The sequence below is a fragment of the Peromyscus leucopus genome, chromosome 8b, assembly GCF_004664715.2.
Source record: "Peromyscus leucopus breed LL Stock chromosome 8b, UCI_PerLeu_2.1, whole genome shotgun sequence".
NCBI lineage: Eukaryota > Metazoa > Chordata > Mammalia > Rodentia > Cricetidae > Peromyscus > Peromyscus leucopus.
In genome coordinates this window covers 40196178-40223223 of record NC_051086.1, presented here as the reverse complement: position 1 = coordinate 40223223, position 27046 = coordinate 40196178, and the positions used below count along the sequence as shown (strand labels likewise).

Genomic DNA, 27046 nt, shown 5'->3' with positions numbered 1-27046 from the left:
GAGGCAGGAGGATCGGGTGATCAGGGGCCATCTTTGGCTACATAGCAAGTTTGAGGTCAGCCTGGGCTACAAGAGACCTTGTCTACAAAAAAAGAAAAAAAGAGAGAGAGAGAGAGAATGTTCTTAGGCTCATGTATTTGAATGCTTAGTCACCAGGGAGTGGCACTATTTGAGAAGGACTTGGAGGTGGGGCCTCGTTGGAAAAAGTGAGTCACCTGGGTTTGAGGTTTCAGAAGCCCATACCAGTTTATCTCCTGGTCTTTGGATCAGGACATAGCTCCCGCACCATGTGCGCCACCATGGTCCCTGCCATGATGATAATGGACCTAATCTCTGAAAGGATAAGCACGTCTCCAATGAAACGCTTTCCTTCATAAGAGTTGCCGCGGCCACAGTGTCTCTTCACAGCAATAGAGCACTGACCAAGACAGGTCTCAGGTCCGTTTTTGTTTTTCCCATCAGCTGTTCCTCAAGAGGTCTGAGCAGCCCTGAACATCTAAGGCTGAATTTCTTAGCTCTGTGTCCTGGGACTCCCCCTGTCAACTGCTAAGGATGCAGTTCCCTGGCTCCACCCAGACACCCGTGTGGAGAGGGGTGTGGCCCGGGAGTCTACATAACACACACACTTCCTACGCGATTCCCTGCACGCCAATCTTTGAGGACTGCGCTCCGCCTCCTGACCCTTTAGTTTATGGCTTGTCCTATGACACAGGTGTGTCCTGATTGGGGGGGGGGAGGGTGACGACAGGGGGGTGGGACAGAGCAGTGTCTGCTGCGTGTGGCAGGTGGATCTGGGTAATGATAGCCTCTTGAGGAGATGATTAGAACCCTCACAACCGGAACAGGACAGTTTAATAATTTAAGTGAGATCTCAGGATTAATGAACAGTGGTTGGAATGACATGGGGGACCATAAATCCTGGCCTGCTGTGGGAGAGTCATGATTTACAAGAGGGCTTCCTGCAAAAAAACAAGGTCTGACGAGCCTGCAGGCTGATGTCCCCCCTCCAGGGACGTATGCTTTTACACATGTGGTGGGTGATCTGTCACACTTCCCAGGACCTCGCCCTCCAAATGCACTACAAGGTGCCCTCAGTGGCCCTGACACACCTGCAGGTCAGGGTTTCCCCCAAGTCGGAGAGCTGCACTTTATTTGGAATGTTTGAGACTGAACCCAAAGACCTTGTATACGCTAAGGCAAGGCCCTCTATCACTGAGCCACTCTCCCGACTCCTCACTGGGGACTTCAAGGCAAGGGCTCCACCACTGATGCCCTAGGCTCTCACTGGGGGATTCTGGGCAGGTGCTCTACCACTGAGCCACACTCCCAGCCACTCACTGGAGGATTCTGGGCAGGTGCTCTACCACTGAGCCACACTCCCAGCCGCTCACTGGGGGATTCTGGGCAGGTGCTCTACCACTGAGCCACACTCCCAGCCGCTCACTGGGGGATTCTGGGCAGGTGCTCTACCACTGAGCCACACTCCCAGCCGCTCACTGGGGGATTCTGGGCAGGTGCTCTACCACTGAGCCACACTCCCAGCCCCTCACTGGAGGATTCTAGGCAAGTATGTCCCAGTTAACATTCACCACACAGCCTCGCTGGAGCAGTGACAGCCTGATGATGGTCGTTCCTTGAAGGCTGGCCAGGAACATCAACTCACTCAACCATAAGAGGGAAAGTGGGAGTGATGGAAACTCCACTTCCCTAGGCTTGTACAAGAAGAGAAGGGTATGTGCTCTGGGTTTGGGGACAGGATGGAGTATACACTGGACTGAAGCACCCTGGATTTACAACAGGGCTAGCCAAGTGCTCGACCACTGCGCTACCGGCCCCAGCCCTCTACTTTCCCATTCCCTAAGCCTCAGGGGGAACAGGACCAGCACTGGTGTCCACTCCCAAGGGCATCTTGCAATGACTGCTCACGGGTCAGTCTCCCTCACTTCTGTGTCACGAGGCTGTCCCAGAGCAGCCGCAGTGTGTTGGCTGGGAAAGGTCAGGGCTGGTCATCGTGGGGCCCGGCCAAGGGACTGGTGGTTGGAGTTCATGATGAGAGGCTAGAGGACGTTCCAGCCCACATTCTGACAGCATGCAGGAGCGAACTGGTCTGAGCAGGCTCAGCACAAAGTAGGGCTTCCCACTCCCCTGCTGTGTTCCCCTCCTGTCTACAGTGCCCAGGAAATCCCCTTATGAGTGGGCTTGGAAGAAGCAGAGCGCCAACAGCAGACAGGAAGAGGTTAGCAGCTGTTCTAGGGTTCCCGCTCACTCGCCAATAATGTGTGCATCTCTAAGAAGGGAAGCAAATGAATATAATTAATTTTTAACAATCATTGTGGGATCAAAGAGCGTTCTGGAAGGAGCTCAGTGTGCAGGCTTCCCGAGGCTAAGCAGCGCACATCTGTTAATACTTTATAGGAACCATGTCACCACAAGAGGCCTCAATACATGCCTGACCCTTTGTTCTCTGTAACGATGTAAAGATTACATGTTCATAAAACTTTATTAATTTGAGGTAGGAAGGTAAGAGGAAAAGAGAGAAGAGGAATTAAGCTTCCAAGGCTGGAGAGTACCGGATACTGTTTTCTTCTTTCAGAAAAATCTCAGAATAGAGAGACAGAAACGCGTGGATTTGGCCTCCCTGATCTTTAGCGCTGTGCCTATCTGGAGCCATGAGAACCAGCAGCATGTTATGCCGTATAGCAACAGCTTCAAAGATGCTCCTGGATTCAGATCAACCAACACTGGCTCTGGAGTGGCGGATGCCTGAGGAGACAGGCCTGGAGTCTGAGCAAAGCAGGATGAGTTCCTGTGGTCTCTGTGAGCCATGACCACACCTGGAGGCTGCCAGGTGTGTGCATCAGTGTTTGTGTGCGCACGCTTGCATGCATACGCATGTGTACCAGTGTGTATGCCACTACGTGTTAGTGCTGGTATGTGTCTCTCTGTGTGTATGTGCATGCTTATGCATGTATGTGTGTATCTGTATGAAGTGGCACTGGGGCATGTCTGTGTGTGGTGTGTGTGCACATGCATCCACATGCATGTGTGCTATGTATGCCTTTGTGTGTCAGTGTGTGCATGCCTGTGCATGCATGTGCCTGTATGTGCATGCTCGTGCATATGAATGCATGTGTGTATTGGTGTGTCTACGGGTGTGTTGGTGCTGGTTTGTGTGTCTGTACGTGTGCATGTATATGCATGTGTGTGTTGATGCTAACAGTAGATAACACCTATTTTTTGACCAATGCCCTTCTTTAACCTATTATAAACAACCTTACTTAAAGGATCTAAACTAATGTTTATGATAAATGAGAAACGGAGACCATCTCTTTTAGATAGATGGGTAAGGATCAAATGTCATGACTGAATAATTTTGAATTTTTACCTAAGAGTTTTTGCTGTTTTATCTAGGAGGTGGTATGCAGCGTCAGGGTAGGGGTGTAGATTTCTTACACTTTGGGGTGATGCTAAATATAAGGATTTTCCCGTTGGGCAAATGCTAGCTGGGAGAGGCTTCCTGTCAATCAGCTACTGTGTGTTTAAGGCACTTGTATTAGTTGCCTCTCTCTGCTGAGACCAAGCATCTGACATGAAACCGCTCAGGTGAAGAGAGTTTTATTCCAGCTCATGCAGTTTGAGAAGAACGGTCCATCATGGCCGGGACAGCATGGAGGAGGCCAGAGCATTGGGAGCATGTGGCTGGGACTCATCTAATCTGCAGGGACACAGAAGCAGAGAGTGGACAGAAAGTGGGGCCAGGCTATGCCCTCAGGGGCTAACCCTGACCCACCTCTTCTGGCAAGGCTCTACTTCCTAAAGGGTCCACAACCTCCCCCAAATGGCACCACCAACCGGGGACCAACCGTTCAAACACACCAGCCTGGGGCGGGAGGAGTTCTCATCCAAACGGTACCCTCACAGCAGCACCCGGTACAGAGTCAGAGCTCTCTCGATGGTGCCATTGTTCATTTTTCCTCTACGTCCTCCCCACTTAGTGAGCTCAATATGAGCGACGCTCAGCAGGTTTCTGCTGGATCAAGTTACAGAGCAAGGAACCTCCTATACCCTCTCATTTTCAACCCTGGGTCAAAATCACTCCCATACACCAATACACACATGCATTCATATGCACGAGCATGCACATACAGGCACATGCATGCATAGGCATGCACACACTGACACACAAAGGCATACATAGCACACATGCAGCTTTCAGTTGATGGAGTGGCCCAGCGGTCATCTGCAGACAAACTGACAGCAGAGCAATCCCATGCCCTTTCCCTGGGGGACCTTCTTGCAAGGAACTCAGGTGTCCCACTCTCGCTGGCCTCATTTCCCTCTCATTATGCTTTTAGTGAACCACGGAAACGGTTCCAAGTCTGGTTTCAGATTCCGGGATCTAGTTCCACCAGTCAAGGGCTTGCTGCAGAAGCATGAGGGCCTGAGTTGGATTCCCCAGCCTGTGTAGGAAGTTGGGCATGGTAATACATGCTTGCAGTCTCAGCCAAGGAGGCTGAGACAGGTGAATCCCGAGGCTCACTGGACAGCCAATCTAGCTGAATAGTAAGCATGGGGACACTTAGAGGCTCTGTCTCAAAAGCAAACAACAACACACAAGGCAGATGGCTCCCGAGGAACCATGTGAAGGTTAGCTTTATTCCGGATGGTGAGATGGCTCGGTGTGTAAATGGTGCTTGCAACCAAAGTCTGTCAACTTGGTCCCTGGGACCTACATGGTGGAAGGAGAGAAAATTGACTTCCACAATGCACTAAGAGTGAAAAAATCAAGCTGAGCACAGGCAAGCAAACAGGCAGGCACACATGCATTCGCCTCTCCCTGCTCTTGACCACGGATGTGATGTGAACAGATGCCTCAAGTTCCTGCTACTGTGACTTCTCTGCAGTGATGGGCTGTCACCGGGAATTGTGAACTCAAATAAACCCTTTCCCCGCAAGAAGCTTTTGTCAGGGTGTTTTATCACAGCAGCAGAAATGAAACTAAGACAAATGATATCTGAGACTACACTATGGTTTTACATGCTTGTGTGCGCATGTGTGTACACACACACACACACACACACACACACACACACACACACACACACACACAGAGTCAGGCTTAAAGTCATCACAAAAAACCAGGAGAAAATGCACAGCTAAATGCTCCTGCTGTGTAAATTTTTAAAGCGCAGACGGCTCACCGCCTCTGTGGAGTGTCACTTTCTGAAAATATAATGCAGCTATTTTCCACGGCAGAAATGATCCTTTCCCACACACCGGAGCTCTTGATGCGTCAGATGCACTCTGAACAGGTTCACCTGATTCTTTTCTTTCCCAGGACATCATTTATAGAGTGCTTGATTCATAAACCCTAGCTTTTGCTTTCTTAAAGATGCACAAACCGTCTCATAAATACATCGATTCTCGCACCCTGTGTTTTTTGCCAGACATTCCCCGAAGGTTTATAGATTTCCTTCATTACAAACTAATTGATATTCCCCAAGTGCCAGAGTCTTGGCAATCCTCTCTGTTGAGGGAAAGTGCTCAGGACGTCAGAGATACTAAAGGAGAAGAGAGCCTGTAATCCAGGGCACGTGGTCGAAGTGACTCAGGGATGGAGAGCCTGTAGTAAGCCAGTGCATGTGGTCACAGTGATGTGAGGGATGGAAAGGTGAGCCTGTAAGCTGGTGTGTGTGGTCACAGAGACAGGAGAAATAGATAGGAGGACCTGCAAACCTGTGTGCATCACAGTGATACCCAAGCGACCATTATTGTAGATCCGGGGTTCTTAGAATTATAGAACCAATCCCAGGCGAGACCAGCTCCCTGTCAAATGTCATCTGACTACCCTTAGGACAGGGAAGCAGAGTGTGCTACCCAGAGCATCTGCTGAGCCTCTGTTTCCCCATCTGTGTGACTGGAGTCTTGCTCTGCAGAAGGAGACTCATCCCATGGCCGTCACCTCAGCACGTCAACACCCCAGGCGGCTCACCGTTAATCCAAAGAGGATACACCACCGCTGCTTATCCACTACAGGGCTGCACTCACAGCTGAGCTCCTCGGAAAAGGTACTGCGCACAAGCAGGGAAGCGGAGGAACAGACGGACAAGTGAACAGACCACAGGAAGACCAGCAGTGTGCTCTCCCAAGATGCTCCAGCAGTGCGGCCACTGCGGACGGCCAGGGAGGAGCCACTGTAAGAGGATCAGCCAAGAGCAGGCCCTAGGAGAGATGGAGTCCTAGGGACTCTGCTGTTGCAGGTGCACAAGCTGGGGACTATGAGAGCTAGGTGAGGCCTCAGAATAAGTGTATCAGGAAAGCTAGGAAGGCCATTCGCCCCAGGGGAGGGTCACTTGTTCCCTGGGGTCACACACAGCTAATGAGGTTCTCTGACCTGAGGGTAGCAAGGTCAAGCCAGAGGAAGAGGTTGGGAGAGGAGGCTGAGAAGAGGGGAGCAGGAGAGAGGGGACAAAGGGTAGTCCACCATAAACCAGTCATAAATAACTGCAAGAAACAGTAGTAACAGCCAGCAATGGCTGGCTTGTTTTTACTCTCCCTGGGTGAGACACCGCCCCAAGCATTTTACTGTCTAGTATCTAGGAACTCATTTAAGAGGCAGGGTTCCTAAAAGGAAGTCGGTCTTAACTATTCCTTTTCACACTTGAGGGAAGCACAAGAGGGACCCAGGGGCCTGGGCTAAGGTCATAGACAAAGTGGGGGTCGGGGCGAGATCAGAGGCTAACAACTTCCAGGTCTGCAGCGAAGAGCTGTGTGACCAGGAAGGCCTCCCCCTGCCATCACAGGTTCACAGACCTTAGGGGACGCCCTAGAAGTGGGAGGCCACGAGCTGGAAGGCAGTCTGTCTTGGATTTCATTTGTGGCCACACCTCTTCCACAGACACAAAGTCTCATGCTCGTAGTGTCCCACATAGATAGATGGACCAGGTTCCAGAGTTCTGGCCACAAGGTTCTGCAGAACCTCTTAGAAGAAGAAGAAGAGGAGGAGGAGGAGGGGGGAAGAAAAGAAGAAGAAGAGGAAGATGAAGAAGAAGAAGAAGAAGAAGAAGAAGAAGAAGAAGAAGAAGAAGAAGAAGAAGAAGAAGAAGAAGAAGAAGAAGAAGCTTGACAAGAAGGGGCTGTGTCTTTTACCTAGAACTTCCACAGGTTCAGTGCCATTTTGTGATGGGGGGCCGGGGGGGGGGGGGGAGAAGCACTGAATGAGTTAACTGCTTTTTCATTTTTTTTTTTTGTTTCTTTTAAAAACAACAGCTCCTATTCTGGTTAGTTTTGACTGCCACCTTGACACAACCTGGAGTCTCCTGAGAAAAAGGAACCTCATTTGAAGAACTGCTTGATCAGACTCGTCTGTGTGCCTGTCTGTAGGGCACTGTCCTCATTGCTAATTGACACAGGAGGGTCTGGCCCACTGTGGGCGGTGCTATCCCTATTCAGGTGGGGCTGGGCTGTGTAAGAAAGCCAGATAAGCAGAAGTGAGGGGTCAAGCCAGTCAGCAGCAGCCCTCCGTGGTTTCTGCTTCAGTTCCGGCTTCTGGCTTGACTTTCTTCGGTGATGAACTATGACCATAAAAGTAAACGCTTTCCTCCTCCAAGTTGCTTTGGGTTATGGTGTTTATCACAGCAAGGGAAAGCAAATTAGGACATCCCCCAAATACAAGATATCCCAGTCCTGGAAACAGGTAGACAGGCGAGGGAACATATCCATGCCTGCTAGTGCTTGGCTAATTTTCTGTTTCTCACAGTTTAATGCGTGTCCAGACCGACCAAAGGGGATGTTTGCTGGGGGTGTTGTGAACATGAGATGTGATCACGTGTAAGGTACAAGGTCTGCGTAGCAGCTGTGGAGCAAATAGGGACTCATATATCACACTGCTGGAGAACTCCTTTGTGGAGTATCACCGCTTGGTGAGCACGGAGCTCAGGGGGAGCGGAGCCAGGGTGGGCAGGGCCCTACCTCGATCACTGAAGTCGTCCACCAACACGATCTCCGCCACCAGCTCTGGGGGCGAGCGGTTGAGCACGCTGTGCACGGTTCGGAGCAGTGAGGACCAGCCCTCGTTGTGGAAAGGGATGATGATGCTGGTGTTGGGGAGTGTCTCCAGGTAGCGCTTGCTGTTGCAGCTGGAGGAAGACACAGAGGAGAGAAGACGGGCGTTATCCAGAGTCGCCATTCGGCTTCCACACTGCGGCAAGAGCGCAGAGGCGGGCATCGGGCTAAACGGGAGTCCCATGTCCTTTCCAGCCATTAGGGGAGGAGAGAGGTGGAGAGAGAGAGAGACCTCAGCTGTAGGACTTTATTCTCCTTGGCCCCACGGTGTCCTACTCCCACTCTGGTGGAGTGGGTCCTGTGTAGAAGTCAGGTTTACACACACACACACACACACACACACACAGACACACAGAGAGAGAGAGAGATAGAAAATGTCATTTACAAATAGATAATCTTACTTAATATCCAACCTAGAAGCCATTAATTAATTAATTAATTATTTTCTTGTCTGATCGTCTTGCCTAGAGATTGTAAAGCAATGTTGGGTTGAAGTGGTAAGGGCAGACACCTTGTCCTCCTCCTGATCTTCTGGGGTCGGGGACCTTTCATCCCTGAGTAGTGCAGTTTTTTTTTTTATTGGTACCACTGAACAAGGAGTTCTTTAAATTCTTAGTCTGTGGAATGTCTTAAACTCCCTAAAGTTTTGGATTTTGTCAAATGCTTTTTTTCTCCCTGCATCTGCGGATATCTGTCTTTTGTTGTATTACTCTGGTCTAGCACATTGATTGGTGGTCCCACATTAAATCAATCTTGCATTTCTGGGGTAGCCTACCTGGCCACAGTACACAATCCTCATACAATGCTGAGTATTTTGTTCACTGGTTCTTTTGTTGAGGAGTTTTATATCTAGTCTCATTAGGAATACTGACCTATAGTTTTCTCATGATATTTTTGGTTTTCTATATTGCATTTAGTTTGCTAAACACTAGGCTATTGGGGCTAGGGCGATGGTTCAGCAGTCAGAAGCATTTGCTGTTCTTTCAGAGGACCTGGGTGTAGTGCCCAGTGCCCACATCAGGTGGCTTGCAATCTCTTGCAGCTCCAGATCCAGAGGGTTCCAATGCCCTCTTCTGGCCTTTTTAGGCACCAGGCATACATGTAGTGCACATACAAACCTATAGGCCCTCACATGTATACCTAAAACGAAATAAACCCTACCTAGGTTCTTAACATTAACATAACCATGTATTTTCTTTCTGCCTTACAATATGCAATCCTATCAGGAAACACAATTCCAGCATTACTGGTAGCAACACTATTACATATTTTTTTTTCTGTAGTGTATATTTCAGTCAAAATTTCTGTTCTGAAGCTGCCCGAGTGATCCGTCTCTGCATCTCTTTCTGTAGCCACACGCGCAGGGAACATCTGGGTTCACTTATTATATTTAGTTATTTACCTGTAGGGCTTGCGCTTTAATTTTTAATTTGGGTCTAGTCATGTTTACATAATTATGTGAAGCATACAGTTCCAAGGCCGACTCTAAAAGGGGTAATTCGAAGATATCTGCCTCTCATTAGTGTCTCCTCATCTTCCAGGAGTCCACGTGATTTTTGTGGCTAATGACTGTACTGTTTCCACGTTTTTGTATAAACAGCTGTGGGTATAGATTGCTGGCCTTGCAGGGCTTCCTAGGAAACCCGATAGTATACACTTCACACCTTTACTTTTCACTGACTGCTCCACTGTGGAAACCTTGCTACACGATACGCTTCCTTGGGTTCCCCTTGCTACAGCTTCCCAGACTTTCCTTTTGTGTGTGTGTATGTGCGTGTGTGCATATGTGCATGCATGCGTACATGCGTACAAGTGTGGAGACAAGGTCTCTCATTGAACCCAAATCTGTCTGTTTTGTCGAGGATGGCTGTCTGGAGAGTCCCTAGGATCCCCCCTCCCCAAGCTCTGGCTCCAGCTCCCCAATGCTGGGGGTCCCGGAATGCAGCCACACCCATCTTTTTACTGGGTGCTGGAGATTTAGACTCAAGCCTCCCACTTACATTGCATGTGTTCTCATCCACTGAGGCGTCTTCTCGGCCCGTTTTTAGGTTTTGAAGAAGTGGGTGAGTCCAATTCGGGGGGAACAATATCTAAGTCCATCTGCTCAGTCTAAGATTTGTTTTACAGAAGGTAAGCTAGTTTGTTTGCTTTATGATAAACTGTTTTGCTTCAGGAGAGAAGCGGGATGCAAAGAGGGGGCAGAGAAGGCGCCTGTTCTGAATGAGTTGTCCGGCCTGGACCAGCCGCCTCGCTAGGCCTGAGAACTTGTTAGAAAACCAACTCTCTGGCCCGTCCCAGACCACCAGCACAGGAGCAGCAGTCTCAGGGCGGGGCCCAGCAGTCTGTTTTTTAACAAATCTTCTGTGTGAGTCTGATGCCCACTCAAGTTCAAGGGGTCACTTCGGTAGACACCCAAATTGACAGCACCATTGCAGAAAGGTTTCCTGGGGTCCTGAGGAGAACTGTGTGGGTGGTGACTGGGGGGTGGTGGAGAGGGCATGTGTAAGGGGGTGACACCAGCAGTGGGTTAGGGGAGCAAGAGAGGCGAGGAAGGAGGAGTGAGGAAGAGGTGGGAGGAAAAGAAGGGGGATGAAGAGGAAGGAGCAACATCTGAGTGACGGATTGACACCTGTGGGTCACTTTCCTAGCTAAACTCTGACATGACCCCCAGGGCAGACCGGGTGGGCATGCCATCCCTGCTTGAAGGAAAGCCTGAGAACTGAGGAAGGGAGGTGGCCACTTAGAGTCCCACTGACATGGCAGACCATGGGTGATGTCGCTGGGCTTGAAGCCCTGAGAGGAAAGGAACACAGTCCTGTCTCAGCACCTGCCTGCTGGTGGACAGCATGTGAGAGCGGGGCACATTCCTGAAATGAGAGAGAAGGGAGCCTGAGGGAAGACAGGGTGAGAAAGCATGCCTGGGAATGTGAGGCACGACACGAGAGAGTTTTCCTGGTCTCCTTAGATATAACCTGTCCTGTCCATCCCCTCCCCGCCCCTGTAAACCCTCAGGTTGTGCTCCCAAATGTACCCACTGTGTGGCTGGTGGTTTCTCAAGTCCTCACATCCCAGCATAATGCCATCTCCTAAGAGGTGATGCCCAGGTCCCTCCTTCCCCAGCTTTGGATACGCTACCTCAGGGACCCACCCAAAATAGGGCCCAAGGAACAACCTGGCAGATTGTTCTTGTGTGGTCCTCTCTGAGTTTCATCTGTGGTGATAAAACAACAACAACAACAACAACAACAAAACCTCGGCAAAAAGCGACTTAGGAGGGAAGAGGACTTATCTCGGTCACAATTCCAGGTTACAGTCCATCACATCAGGGAACCCACTTCAACAGCTGGTCACAAGACGCACATAGTCAAGAGCAGTGAGAATTGAATGCACTGCATGCCTAGCGCTCGGCTTGCTCTCTCCAGGCACACGCCAATGTTCAGTCTCCTTCCTAAGCAGGCACCCCAGCGCTTCTCTATCTCGGTTCGGGGATGAGACAGCTTTCTCTGTAACGCACTTGGTCGGAGCTGAAGGTGGTGGTGTGCACCTGTCCTCCCGGCACTGAAGCTGGGTGCGGGGGTGAAGGCGGGGAGTAGGAGGCCAGTCCAGCTATACAGAAACCTAGAGTCAAAACCAAACACAAAACCAAAACAGCAGCAACAAAACCCTCAACAGCCAACAGCAGCCCACAGCCGGCTGGAATCAGTGGAGTGGGAAGAGGTGTGGGACGGAAGGGTCAAAGCTAAGTTCTTTACGAAGCCCTTCCCCATTCACAGCGGCTCTGCTGAGAGCCAGCCACACACACACCTGCTCAAGACACAGCCAGAGAAAGAAGAACCAGAAAGTTTATTGCCACTTAGTCAGGGGCCTCAGCCAATCAGGCATCTGTAGATTTACATTCCTGACTTGCTTGCCCCAGAGTTCAGATGCAGACAGTCTCAATCAGATCTTGGACTATGCTATTTTTTATTTTATTTTATTTTATTTTATTTTATTTTATTTTTTTCTTTACCTACATGAACCTATGTTCCAGAAACTTCTTTCCTCAAGTCATAAATCATTGTTTCTTTTCTTTTTTGAGACAGGGTATTGCTATCTAGCCCAAAGTTGGTCTAAAACTCATGATGATCCTCCTGCCTCTGCAAATGACTTTGGTTCCTAAGGGGCATCATGGCAGACGGTTAGGTGATGGCTGCCAGTGGCCAGGACAAATTGGACTTTACCCCAAGGCCTTTGATGACTCATGAAAGGAGGGGAGACAAGCTGGAGAAAGAGGTACAAGTTCCAGAACATTCTGCCATGGTGTCTCCAGAAGCAGAGAACTGAAAATACCAGTATGGCATACCTGTCTACAGAGGAGAGGACACATGGACTATTCCCAAGGAATACCACACAGCCATGGAAAGTGGCTGACAAGCACGAACATAATACATAAAACCAAAGAGGCTACTTGTACAATAAAACAGTCCAACCACATGGTGCAAAATCAAACAGAACACTGGACTCACACACATCCATATATATGATGAGCAAAGACCAAATGGTTTGTGTTCCCTGCATGGGCTGAGCTTGGATCTGAGTGTGTGCGGAGTTGGGATGGAAGACTGCTGTCCCCCCCCAAATATGGAGAGGAGAACTTGCCACAAGGAGGGCACTCTCTTCTGTTCCTAAACTAAGCTGCTTAGCTTGTCACCCCGCTTCCCCGATGCCATCTGAAGGAAGGGAGAGAGGTGGAGCTCTACTTTCATTCTGTTGCCGTGATAAACACCATGACCAAAAGCAACTTAGGGGGAAAAAGAGTTTTATTTTAGTTTACACTTCCAGGTCAAAGTCCATTACTGAGCAAAGTCTGGGCAGGAATTTATGCATCAATCATGGAGAAACACTGCTTTTTGGCTGGCTCACAGGTCCATGCTCAGCTAGCTTTCTGACACAGCTCAGAACCACCTGCCTAAGGAATGGCGATGCCCACAGTGGGCTGGGGCCCCCTGTATCAATGAACAGTTAAGATACGCCCACAGACCAACCTGATGAAGACAGTTACTCAACTGAGAATCTCTTTTCCGGTGATTCTAGGCTGTGCCAGGTTGATGGGTAATGCTGACTAGGACAGGCGACAGCTTTCATCTTTCCTTCAGTCTTTTCTTTTTCTTTAAACTCTTTCAGTGGCAGCATCACTTAAGATTCCACTCATCTCTCTAACCAGCCCAACTGGATTCCAACTGTCTGTTCTTGAATAGGTGAATACCATCTTCAGTGTGGAGTATGAAATCCAAGTGGAGAGTGTGCTGGTCCTGCTTCTTAGATTTGTCTAGGAAAACCTAGTCCAAGGCCCTTCACCTACCAATGAATAAAATACTGAAGTCTGAGAGACATGGGCTGCTATCCACATGAGAATGCTGCGGGAAAGGGTCACATGCTTTGATCTGCTTTCTACGGGCTGGGCTGACTTTAGCCAAGAGCTCCGCTAAGATTCAGTCCAGGTGATGTAGTGGGAGACCTGTGATAAAATCACGCTGAAGGGGCTAGAACCACACTGTAACTGGGAAGTGCCCCACCCAGTCTCCAGCAGACCAAGAAATGACTAAAAGCACACAATAAATGGGAGCTTTTGATTAAAGATGAATGTAGCATCTATTTCTAGAAGATTCGGAAAATGCCTCTGTTTGTAAGAACAACAAAACAACAACAATGAAAAATCCAAACTCAAAAAAAAGAAAGAAAGAAAAATCCAAACTCACACATACAGACCATCCCTCGGCTGGTGTGGCTGTGGGTGGTTTTCAGCCAGCACGTTTCGTGGGTGATGATACATGCTTGTCTGAGTTTTTGCTGACAGGCAGCCATTTCTGCTTACCAGCTATCAATCTCTACAATTTTCAACCCACAGGCTGAGCCCACTGAAATCTGGCGTACAAACCAGAGGAAATAAAAGTCACAAGGAGAAACTGGATTGGCTGCCATTTTCCTTCAAGGCTCTCGAGCCTTTAAATCTTGATATTGGGTCCGATGGGTCAATAACTGCTATCTTAAAAAGGCACTCCGTGGTTTTAGAGGAGAGCTCTTATAAGTCTCCTGAGAAATTAGAGGTGCCGCAGAAGAACCTGGACTCCCTTTCCCAGGACACAGAGCTCCCCACCTATAGGTGCTCTCTGCCCAGAGCTGCCTCGGTAACCACCTATCACATCAGGATGGCCGCATCCCACCTGCAGCCAGAATTCCACATCCTGGGTGCTTCTGGAGCACTCCATTTTAAAGGTGCCCACCAAGCTCACTTGAATGCATGAAGCATGACGAAAAGGATGGAGTCTGCCTCTAAGCCTGTCACTAGTCGGCAGACGGTCTAACCAACTTCTCTGTATGGCAGCAGGGACGGCGGGTGTGGACTCTGTGAGCAGGGTTCTTGCCGAGCTCTGAGCCCTGAAGGTGAACTATTCTGCCTTCATTTTTGTCACTGAGATAAAATACCTTGACCAAAAGCAACCTTCGGGAGGTGAGGGTCTAGATGGCTTATCCCTCCAGGTTGTATATAATCTACCATTGAGGGGGATGTTGAGGCAGGAACTCAAAGCAGCTAACCGCCTCACATCTGTCTGTAGTCAGATGCAGAAAGAAACAATGCATTCACGCCGCCTGCTTGCTCTCTGGTAGCATTTTCCACTCACACTATTCAGAATCCCAAACCGGGGGATGGTACCTCCCACAATGAGCAGGTCTTTCTACCTCAATTAACAATCAAGATTACCCCACCCTCCACCCCCATCAAGACGCATTCACAGGCTAACTTGATCTAGACAATTCCTCAAATGAGGCTGTTTTCTCAGATGATTCTAGGTTGACAGGTAAATCTAACCAGCCACTGATCCATATAACCTGACGCCAGCCAGTCAGTTTCAGACTCACAACCTTGTTAGATCTCTGTTGTCTTTTGCTCTCCAAGGAAGGTGAACTAAAATCACAATTTGAACACAGCAACTCAAAAATCCCATTTCCATTTTTCACAATACCACCATGCACTCGCCTACCTTGTGGACATCTACATATTTGATAGCGTCTCGCTCCGGATGCCTCCCCGGATCCTGCTCTTCCCAAGGTCTTCCCTGCCTGTCTGCAAACAGCAATTCCACCTCTTCAGCGGCTCTGGGGCTTGAACCCTGACCCCTATATCCTTGACTCTGCTCTTTCGCTCACTTCCATACAGCTCCTAGGTAGATCTTGCTGTCTCCACCTTCAAGGTATCCTGAGAACCAGCCCTGGCTTCTCTGCTGCTCCCATCTCACACAAGTCACTCTCCTTTCTTGTCACAGACTCCTAGCTTGGTTCCCTGCTCCTACCTGTGGCTGTGACAATTATTTATTCTTTGTGTGTGCATGCATTTGTGTGTATGAACATGGGCATTCATTGCTGCTGTCCATGCCTAACGGACTCACAAGCTTCCAGGGACCCTCTGCCTTCAACTCTCTGTATGCATCTTGCCGTGTGAGCATTGAGATTACAGACACGCTTTACCAGGCCTCAGTGTCTCACTTTACCTCTCAGAATCCAAACTCAAGTCCTCACGCTTGCGAGCAGGGCGCTTTACCCACTGAACCACCCTCCCAGCCTCCTCACTGGGTTTCTTGGATGTAGCTTTACAGTTACCACCCAGTTTGGAGAGGTTCAAGCCATTATTTCCCTTCTCTTTGCCACAGATTCCAATCATATGCCTATTAGATGGCTCAAAATCATCCCAAACTTCACTGAGTTTTCATTTTTCAAAACTTGATGTTTTATTTCGGGCAGTTTGTTTTGCTCTGCCTTCAAGTTCACTCACAATTTCCCCTGCAATAGCTAATCCATCATTAATCTATGCATCTTTCATCTCAGCCACAGCTGGCTTTCTTTCTGGAGTTTGGGAGCTAGAGGGATGGCTCAGTGGTTAAGAGCACTTGCTGCTCTTACAGAGGATCCAGCTTCGGTTCTCAGAACCCACTTGGCAGCTCACAACCATCTGTAACTGCAGGCTCAGGGGATTTGATGTCCTCTTTTGTATTCTGAGGAATGTGTCACAGTCACATACACACCAAGTGTATATGCACACACACACACACACACACACACACACACACACACACACACACACACACACACACACCACTCATACATATAAAATAAAAAACCCTGCATTTCTAGAAGTGGAGTCTTTCTATAAAAAGAACACAGCTGCAGTGTCCTGCTAATGCCACACCTGTATCAGCGCCAGGTGGTGCTGACCCACGATTGTTACTGTCACAGGTCACCTTCCCTGCTACTTTGCACTCCTACTAATTTTAGGACTGGCTGTCACTGTTCACAGTCGAGTGTCTGTTTGTACGTCTGCACCACTGAGCTTTGCATCGCATTAAGTTACTTGAAAACACTTTTATCTTTCCAACCCACAGTTTCTGATTATTTTCCAGACTGGTCCAGAGGGCTGAAGAATAAAGAAGGGCTGCGAGGCACTGCACCCATCTCCTCGTGAAGTGTGAACCCTGAGTTTTCCCAGCCTGAGCGGTGGGGAGAGACGGTTATCAGCCTTCAGTGGACTTTCTCTAGTCCTCCTGGGTGATTCTTTTCCCTCTAAGACATACATTGAACAAGAACCCACTGGCAGACCCTCCACAGACTGCGCCAGCCCTCTATCTGTGCTCTGGGGATCCACCAGTCTCTGCCCCCCAACTCCCACCACTAGCAATAGAGGCGTGTGTCACCACACCCGGCTTTTATGTGGGTGCTGGGGACTTGAACTCAGGTCTTCAGACTGGTGCCGCAAGCACTTTATCCCCTGAGCCATCCCCCCATGACCATTTCATTTCCTTAGCGTGCGTGGTATGACGGTCAGAGGTAACAAGCTCTGCCTTCCTTTTCATTCAGACTCTGTAACCTGTTGGAGTTGGAAAGTGGCTCCAGAGACTCTGGGCTATTACAATAATCCATAAGTTCTTTTGTGGAAATTCAGCACATATCATAAATTTTATCATGTTAACACAAAAGGAAAAAGCCAAAAGGGGTAGGGGGCGTGGGAATGTGGTAGACAAAGATTCCATTCACGTCCATTCACTCACTCCTTCCTGACATTCAGTGTTCACCATGGGGCGAGTAGGCCGCGGCTGCCGGCTGCTGTCATCCCCAGTGCGGTTAGCCTTGCACCGGGAAACCGAAAACCCAACGGATGCATCCCAGAGGAGCCCACAGCTCCTACTCACTTCTGCAGCCGAGGATCCCTTGTGTCTCCCGCCTTGGGTCCTGAAGCCTCTGTGTTGGCTCGCCAAGGGGCTGGGCTGGGTTCTCCAGGGAGCAGGGAAAGTGGGCCAGCCCACCAGCCAGCCTGTGTTCAAACTCACTGGGCTGGCGGTGCAGAGGGCAGGCCTGCTCGGAGCCAGCGGGTCGCCTCCCACATGCCAGCCCAGCAACTTGGGGCCAAACTGCCGAGCTTCTGCTCTCCGTGGGTATGTGTCTTCTGGTGTGAGCAAAGGCGCCTGATACACACCAACAGCCCCCTCCATCCTGCCCTTGCCAAAGTTTAGTTTGAAGGGATAAAAGGCAAACAGGAATCCCTGCTCCCGCCAGAGAAGTTGTTTAAGCCAAAAGGAACGGAAGGCAGTAGGCTGCCCAAGCGTTCTAATTTACTTATGTGCTCCCACAGTCAAACCGCAGGAGAGCCTCCTCTCTGGGGACAGAGGGGGTCTTCAAGGTAGCTGTCTGCTCACTGTTGGAAATCCAGCTTCCGCACTTGGAGAAGCTGTAAAAAGCAGGTGTTAGAAGTACTCAACATTAGCAATCAGGAGGCTGGCAGGGCGGACAGGCTGCTAACTGAGGCGCCGGAGGCCTCCTGAGCCTTCCTGGGCACGGGCCACCCCCACTCCCCCTGCCAAGCTGTGGATACATTTCGGGGCAACATTTCTAATGTGGAAGAAAAAAAAAATACACAAAGTAAGAGTGAAAACCTGCAGAGACGGCTCAGCAGATGAAGGGGATTGCTGCCAAGCCTGAGTTCGATCCCAGGAACCCACCTGGTGGAACGGGAAAACTGACTCCTGTACGCTGTCCTCTGACCTCAACAGGCATGTTGTGGCATATGTACTCCCACATACATACACATAACATCTTTTTAAAGAAAGAAAGAAAAAAAAAAAACCGAAAGAAAAGGAAGCCAATCAGGCAGGCACTGTTTCCAACTTTGGACTGTTCAGGTTTTCTTATTCTACAATCATATAAAAACATCCCCTACGCAATCTGTTCCTTCTCACTGTCAGTGTGGCATGTATGAGTTACGTGAGCTGGGCATGACGAAAAGGGCAGCCATCCCAGCTATGTGGGAGGCTGAGGCAGGAGGACAGATAGCTGAAGGCCCGCACCAGGAGAATAGTGAGAGATGAGCCATCATTATGTTGCTTCCTAGGAGCTCGTGGCGGTGTAAGGTTGGGGTACTCGGAGTAAGTTTTTTACAGTTACGACAATCAGTGCTCCAGATGGTGGGCACGGGGTTCGGTCTGGTGAGTCTCAGTGTCAGCTCCCTGTTCTGAACCCAGCAACACCAGCGTGGCTGAACAACACTCTCACATGTCAAGGGAAGATCCTAGGGCATTACCGAAGACCATGAAACAGACAGTAAATCCCACAGGCACTCGCTCTGGGTCCCTCTTCTGTCCCCTCTGGGCAAGAGACCTCGGTGCAGAATGGGGCACTTGTCCTGGAGGGCAGACTGCCTTCTAAGTGAGGCTTCCCAGCCATGTGGTTTCCTCTTCTACCCTGTGGCTGTGTCAGAGTTGCCTACAGGGCTTCTGGGGGGCACTGACAACTGACGCCCTCCAGGACAGTTAAATTTGAGTGGAGGACTGGGCTGGAGAGATCGCTCAGGGGCTAGAGCGCTTGTTGAGCAAGCCTGGGGACCAGGGTTTGAAGTGCTAGAATCCACATAGAGCTAGACACAGTAGTGAACTGTCTATAATCCCAACGCTCTTTACAGTGAGGTGGGACGGGGAGAGGAGAGTTCCTTAGGAGCTGGCAGCAGCCAGCCTGCTGTATACAGTGTATACAGGGTGAACAGCAAATGGACCCTGCCTTAAACAAGGCAGAAGGAGGCAAGGACCTACACCAGAGGTTGTCCTCCGACTTCCACACGTGTGTTATGGCAACGTGCCCCCCCCTCTCTCTCTCTCTCTCTCTCTCTCTCTCTCTCCTCTCTCTCTCTCTCTCTCTCACACACACACACACACACACACACACACACACACACACACTCTAGCACGTATAACAAATTCCCAGGTGAACTGATGCCGCTGTTCGGGAGACTCTGAGAATTGCTGGCTCCTACCCCCGGCATGAAGGAAACAGACGGTCAGGCAACGCCATCCCTGGCCACATCAGCTCCAAATTATAGAGGGTTTGGTCACTGGAGCCTCTGCAGGGGCTCTGTTCCACAGGAGGCTGGCGGCCCTTCGTGTAACTGAACTCACAACCCAGAGCAATGGGCAAAGCCCTTAGGCAGCAGGAGATGAGATGTGTGACACTCACTTCAGGTGCCGGATATCGGGGAGAGAGCGATTCAGGGAGATTTTATCACTGACGTAGATGTTAAATCCGTTTTCTCGGTATGCCTGGTCCACTCTCTCGGCATCGGTCATGGGGTAAGGCTTCCCCTGTTCTCCATGTCCTAGGGGCAGAGAGCAAATTCAGTGTTGCTGGTTTACCTTGACAAGGGTTGAGGCTGGGGAGAGAATGACTGGGCGGCAGATAGAGCCTTAGGCGTGAAGCTGGAGAGACGGCTCCGTGGTTAGGAGCACTGGTTGCTCTTGCAGAGAACTCAGATTTCAGTCCTAGCACTCATGTCGTGGCTCACAACCACCTGTAACTCCAGTTCCGGGGATCAGATGTCCTCTTACGGCCTCCATGGGCACCGCACACGTGTGGTGCACGGACTCACAGGACGGCAAAACACTCGCACACGTAAAATAAAATAAATACGTCTGAATTTTGTTCGTGATCTTATACCTGGTCACAGGGCGTATTAGTCACTTCTGCATTACTGTGACCAAGGACCTGAGAAATGCAACTTAATGGGGAAAGGATTTGTTCCAGGGGGTTGTGTCCATCGTCACATGGCTCTGTGTTCCCGTGCCTGTTGTGAACCAGAATGCAGTGGCAGTGGTGTGTGTGTGTGTGTGTGTGTGTGTGTGTGTGTGGTGTGTGTGTGTGTGTGTGTGTGTGTGTGTGTGTGTGTGTGTACTGCATGGAAGAGGCTCAGGGGATGCAGAAAACAGAGAGAGGGAATACAGGGAGAGGTGCCAGGGTGAGATTCAACCCCAAGGGCACTCTCCCACTGGTCTGTTTTCTTCACAGAGACCCCACCTCCTACTTCTGTCTCCTTCCAAACTGTCACCATATCAGCTTCCTCGTTGGGTCCCAAGCCCTTCTGGGGCTATTCTGTATCTTCACAAGATCCAGGCACACATTCTGGAAGCCCCCCTCTCTTCCAGGGTTTCTTCAGAAAGTGGGCCGGCCATTCACTGCTCTGACAAGAAGCCAAATCTGCTCCCTCCCTCCGCCATCTGGACACCAGAGACAACCTGACTACAGGCATCACTGTGGACTACCACTAGATCATACATTAACTAAGCCTGCTTCCATGCTGCGCAAGGAAACCTTTAAGGATAGACACTGCTCTTTGTGAGACTGAAGTCTCTCTTCAGGCCCCCACTGGACCATCTCCGACAATAATGCATCTCTTCCCTCGAAGAACAGTTCATCTTGGTGCCTTTTCCCTGAGCCCATACCCCGTCTTCCTCCTATAACCTATATTTACCATGTCAGCGCTCCAAAGATCTGCCTGTCTCTGGAGGGGCCCTAACAGACAGACCCAGAGTGAGCTCCACTCATCTTCCAGGCACTTCTCAAGGAAAAAAAAAAAAACTAGACAACCATGAATTAAAAGAAAAAGTTTTCTTCTATTTTTTAAAATTATACGGGGGGCTAGAGAGATGGATCAGCAGTAAAGAGCACTTTCTCACAGAGGACCTGCATTCAGGTGCCAGCACCCATAGAATGGTTTACAGTCATCCACAAACTCTAGTTCCAGGGGATCTCTCTCTTCTGAACTCCTCAGGCACCAGGCACACCCATGGAAGTATACACACACACACACACACACACACACACACACACACACACACACACACCACAGAGAGAGAGAGAGAGAGAGAGAGAGAGAGAGAGAGGCAAAACACTCATATACATAAAATGAAATAAATATATCTAAAAAAAAATTTGAAGAGTGTGTGTGTGTCTGTGTGTGTGTGTGGTGTGGTGTGTGTGTGTGTGTGTGTGTCTGTGCTAGTGCTTGTGGAAGCCAGAAGAGGACATCAGATCCCCTGGAGCCGGAGTTACTGGCAGTTGTAAGCTGCCCGACATCTGGAAGAGGATCAAATGCTCTTAACTGAAGATCCATCTCCCTAGCCCTCAACAATCAAGATTAACATCACCCAAGCATCCCCCAAATTGTGCAGGGGGGAGTGAGAAGAGGGGGAGGGTACCAGCATTCACTCAGCCGGGGTCCTGTCCTGCACGCCACCCAACCTTTCCCTAGAGTCCCCACAGTCCCCCGGAACAGTGGACTGGAGAGCTCTCACTCTGCAGGTGTACTGAAACTCATCAAAGGTTACAGAACCAGCTGTGAGGGCCGAAGCCCAGGCTCCTGTACCCCCTTCAGAGCCAGAACCCCTGCCCACCGAGCCCCCCTCCACAGGAGGCAGGTCTGCCTTCTCTGAGCTGATGAACCCTGGCTCTCTCTGATATCAGCAGCATGTTTGGGGGAGTCAAACGAGAGAGGCCATGCAAGTGAACACTTTCTGTAAACTGTAAAGCACCAGATAAACTTGAGGCGATCTGATTGATTTCCATCTAAGCGAGGCAAATGGTCTGTGTAAATCAAAACTGCCATAAACAAGGGGCTAGCCTGTAGCTTAGCGGCAGAGCGCTTGCCTAGCACCTCTGGGCTGCTGGGTTGAGGTTGGGTCCTCAGTACGGCTGTAAATAATAATAAATAAACGACTTTTAGAATGCTACGATAATAAAAGATGCCTTGATTTCTCTTTGAAGTCGGGAGGTAAATCAAGAGCTGACTTATCTACTCAGCCAGGTCTGCTTGGAAAGTTCTACTGCGAGTCACAGATTCAGGGGACAAACGCTTGGCAGTCTGTGTGCAATGTGGCTGAGAAGGGTCTCCAGTGCCCCGTGAGCGCGTTCTCCGGGGTACCCACGGGCTTCTGGTGACCGGGAACTGGTACAAGCAGCTCGAGGGTCTGCATTGCTGAGTATCCAAGGGTCAGTCACAGCAGCTTAAGGCCAACTGCCCTCTGGGTGTCACATGACCGAGGACACTGATGCTGTGGCAGAAAGAGGCCTGAACTCACACTTGGAGCAAGGCACCAGGAGATCCATACGGGGGCGGGGCCGGGGCCGGGCGGGGGCGGGGCCACACACGATCAGGCCCAGAGGTGGAGCAGAGGAGAGGAGAGGGAGCCCAGGCCACCCAGCTGGACCCCAGCACAGCATCCTGGCAAGGCCTCAGTTTCTGCCTTCTCATCAGAGAAGGTCCACTGTGACATCTGAGGAGGACACTCGGGGTGGAACTCCTCAGTCTCATCATTCGCTTTTTCTTTCTCATAATTAGGCAATTATAAATTATTTAAAAAAAAATATTTACTCTTTCATACTTATGTATAATTTTATTTCAACAATCGAGGAAGTAAACAGTCATTTATTTTTCTTAATTTCCCTGCTGTTCTTTTTTCCCCTTGCTAGCCAGCCCGGTATTCTAATAATTCAGGCACAATTGTCTGGCCAGCTGGCTCTTTGCAGATGTTTCCTTTCTTAATTTAACGAGTATCCTTCTCCATTCATCTAACATTCCTGGCACACAGAGCAGAGTGCTGGGTGTCGGGACTGGGGATGCCCTGGGCACCGGCTCAGTTATTAACGCCCGTTTTCTTCTGAGCTGTGTAGCGAGTTGGTTTTGCCATAAATAATTTAGAAGGGACACCTTTAACCCAGATCACCACACACAATGTCAGTCTCTCAAGCTGCTGTATCCACTTTCCACTCAGGCAAAAGCGACCTCATATCATCATCACCTCACTCCACACCCTCACAACAGCCTTCTGGGGTGGCCCGAGCAGACTGCATGTGCTCACCCCCAGATGGGGAGGACGGGGGCTCCGGAAGGGTGGATTTCATCGGTGGCCCCTTATGCTGGCGGCTGGCGCTGGGGCTGCTCTCCTGACCTCTGCCTGCACTCTGCAGAGAAGAATCTCCACACAGTCTCTGCACCTCCTTATGGCGGCCCTTCCCCTACCTACCAGCCTCACAAGACAGGTGACAAAGCCCTACTGGCAGCAGGAAACTGGAGCTGTGAAGCCCAAGCAGCCAGCTCTGGAGCTGGTGAGGTGCTGGCTCTGCCTTCTAGACCCGGGTTCAAGTCCCAGGTCGGCCTTGCTCTCCCCATGTGACGGCTGGCAGGTGACACCGTATCTCCGAGGTGCAGGTCCCCTCTTATTCAGTGGGCCATAAAAGGCTGGTCAGGTTGCTGGGAGTGGGACCTGCTCTGGGTTCAGCCTGCGTCACCTCAAATCAGTTGCTACTTACTTTAGCGTGGGACCTGCGAGAGGCACGGTCACGTGCTAATACCAAGGTGGCGGGGCAAACCCCAGGACAGCGGTTCTGGTGCTGAGAGGAGAGGTCCGAACAGGTGAAAGGTGGGTGTAGGAAGTAGGGAGGGTGGTGGCAGGCAGGAAGTGAACAAGAGGTCCAGATGCCCCTCACACACACACACACACACAACTCGTGCGCGCGCGCACACACACTCCCGCAGCTGCACACGCACGCACGCACGCCATGCCCACACTCAGCCCTCCCCTCCATACCTACTCGCTGTGCGTCCCTCCTGATGGCCTCCTTGTCATGCCAGTCCTTCAGCTTTTCTTTATCCTCCAAGAAAAACGGCTTCTTTGGTCGACCGTGTAAATCCTTAAAAAAAAAAAAAAACGAAAGGAAAAGGAAAATAAAGAGAAGAAACCTTGAAAAGGAAACATGGGCAGTCACAAAGGTCCAGGCGCTACAGCGCCTGAAGGGAGCGCTACCACCTGTCCGGCCCTCCCAGCATCCTTCGGAGTGCCTGCCATGGGACCCCTGGATGGGCAGAAGCCAGAGGGGCACAGAAGCTCAGCGCCACCCGCCCGCTGGGAACGCGCTGCCCAGGGGAGGAAGAAAAGACAGGCTTATCTTTCCATCGGTGGGAGAAGGTGCCAAGTGTGGTGCTGCCCAGCAGAAAGGACTTGTGGAGCAGACACGGAAAGCCAGCTGCTTTCCACACTGAAGAGAGAAAACGAGGCTGGGTGTGGCGGTACACCCCTGTAATCCTGGGAGGCAGAGGCAGGAAGGCCGTGAGTTCTAGGCTAGCTTGGCATATACTGTGAGACACTGTCACACAACAATACAACACAACAACACAACACAACACAACACAAAAGTAGAGGCTAAGGGGTGTAGTTCAACGGTGGAGTGCCAGCTTAGCATTCACGAGGGTTCAGCCCTCGGCACCCCAAAGGAACAAACAAATGCGTGAGCTTAGATTTAACAACGTACTTTTTTTTAAAGATGTATTTAATTTTTAATTATGTGTTTATGTGTCTGTCCGTGTGTGGGCATGTCTGTGGGAGGCCAGAAGAGGGCATCGGATCCCCTGGAGCTGGAGTTAGCAGCGGTTGTGAGCTGCTAGCCTGTAAGTGTAAGGAACTGAATGTAGGTCCTCTGCAAGACCAGCGCACACTCTTATCTGCTAAGCCACCTCGCCAGGCCCAATATAGATAACTGAATCCAATTCACTTTATCTAAAATATTAGCATTTCAACATGCAATCAATGTAAAATGTAATTATTTATTTATTTTGTGCCCCCCACCAAGACAGGGTTTCTCTGTGTAGCCCTGGCTGTCCTTTCTCACTCTGAAGACCAGGCTGGCCTCAAACTCACAGAGATCTACTTGCCTCTGCTTCCCTGGGGCTGGGATTAAAGGCCCGGGCCACCACCGACTGGTGGTATTTTACTCTTTTTTTGGATTAAGTCTTTGAAATCTTTGGCTCAAGTCAATTCAAACTCCTTTCTGGTGCTCTGGAACTGCAGATGGCCGGCTAATGGCTACACACCCAGGGCAGAGCCTCAGGAGTGAGTGTTAGGCGGGAGGTGGGGACAGGATGATAGACTCCTGCTTTTACAAGAGTCCTGGGAATTCACAATCAGGTTGTCACACTTGCAATAGCAAGTGCTTACCCACTAAGCCACCCTCTAGCTCCAAACACACAACACTCAACGCTGATCATGTAATATTATGTAAAAGATCATTCCAAGATTTTCAATCCAGAGGTACTTGAATGTTTTTGTAACACCCAGAGGTTGTATTTCTGAAGGTTGAGGTCTTTTTTTTTTTTTTTTTTTTTTTTTGGTTTGCAATCATCTTCTGATACTTTTCCTTCCCCTGGCTTCCAGAATGTCCCCTTGCCACACGAGATGAAGACAAAGGGAAGGGGCGCAGTGAAGATGTAAGGGAGCTGGGGAGGCTGGCAGAATGTCTGGAAATCCCTTTAGACAGCAAATGCATGTGGCGTGCTTGGAGTGACTGCGTCTGGAACCCATGTGCTCTGAGTCAACATTCCAAAGGAATCGATCATGGTTCCCACTGCCACTCACTCACTCATCCAAATGGAATTTTAATCTTTGTTTTAATCATCAGTTAGCGCGTCTGGCACCCTCTGAAGAGAGCGAGAACGGTGAAACAAAGCCAACCGCATTCTGCTGGAGAAGAAAGATGGGTCAGAGCACACACTCCAATCCCGAGACTGAAGACTTGGCAGCGCCTGCCAGCGAGGGTGATGAACCTCTGGCCCAGCTGGCCATGGTCCTCAAAACCACAGGAGGGCTGACAAGGAAACGGAGAGGGCCTGGGCTTCAGCCAGGTCTCAGGATACATTAGGGGAGACTTCACTGCAGACGTTGGGGTAATTCTCTAGCCTCCCAAACCATCCTTCAGATTTTGCTTTAGGATCACAAGCACTCTTGGATGCCACACATGAAGTAGATTATTCTAATAGCCCTTGCGGGTAGTTTGAATGTAAACTGGCCCCCATAAGCTCAGGGAGTGGTATTATTAGGAGGTGTGGCTTTGTTGGAGGAAGTGTGTCTCTTGGGGGGGGGCGAGCTTTGAGGTCTCATAGATGCTCAAGCCACGCCTAGCGTTGCAGACCACTTCCTGTTGCCTGCTGGTTAAGATGTAAGACCCTCAGCTCCTTCTCCACCACCATGTCTGCCTGCATGCCACCATGTCGCACCATGATGATGATGGACTGAACCTCTGAAGATGTAAGCCACCCCAATTAAATGCTTTTCCTTTATAAGAGTTGCCATGGTCATGGTGTCTCTTCACAGCAACAGAAACCTTAACTAAGACAGCCCTCTTGTGTGTATGCATGACACAAAGTCATAGATACAGACAGACAGACAGGCACACACACACACACACACTGATCAGGTAGAACTTATTTAGCCAAATGCACAGAGTTGATTTATACAGGGTGTGGTGGTTTCAAGAAGAATGGCCTCCATAGGCTCATATGCTTGAATGCTTGGTCCCCATTTAGTGAACTCTCTGGGAGGTGTGGCCTTGTTGGAGTAGGCGTAGCTTTGTGGGAGGAGGTGTGTCACTGGGGTGGGCTCTGGGGTTTCAAAACCCCATGTCAGGCCCAGCGTCTCTCTGCCTGCAGATCGGGATGTAAAGCTTTTAGCTAGAGCTCCAATGCCACGTTGATCTGTTTCCCACCATGATGATCATGGACTGACCCTCTGAAACCGTTAGCAAGGCCCCAGATAAGTGCTTTCTTTTGTAAGAGTTGCTGTGGTCATGGTACCTCTTCACGGCA

The 27046-nt window shown here is 50.1% G+C and overlaps 1 protein-coding gene across 2 annotated transcripts in view; it reads right to left on the bottom strand.

Annotated features, from left to right (window-relative positions):
* Nucleotides 1-27046, bottom strand: part of Galnt10 (polypeptide N-acetylgalactosaminyltransferase 10) — a 146734-nt gene that overhangs the window by 49682 nt on the left and 70006 nt on the right. The window contains exons 2-4 of one of the 2 annotated variants that reach the window (XM_028880054.2): nt 24000-24102; nt 19597-19735; nt 7972-8138 (exon numbers count right to left, since the gene is read on the bottom strand). In XM_028880054.2, the coding sequence (XP_028735887.1) occupies nt 7972-8138; nt 19597-19735; nt 24000-24102 (409 nt within the window). Of the gene's footprint in view, nt 1-7971; nt 8139-19596; nt 19736-23999; nt 24103-27046 lie in introns of those variants that run through there. The other variant, XM_028880055.2, reaches the window with a different exon arrangement.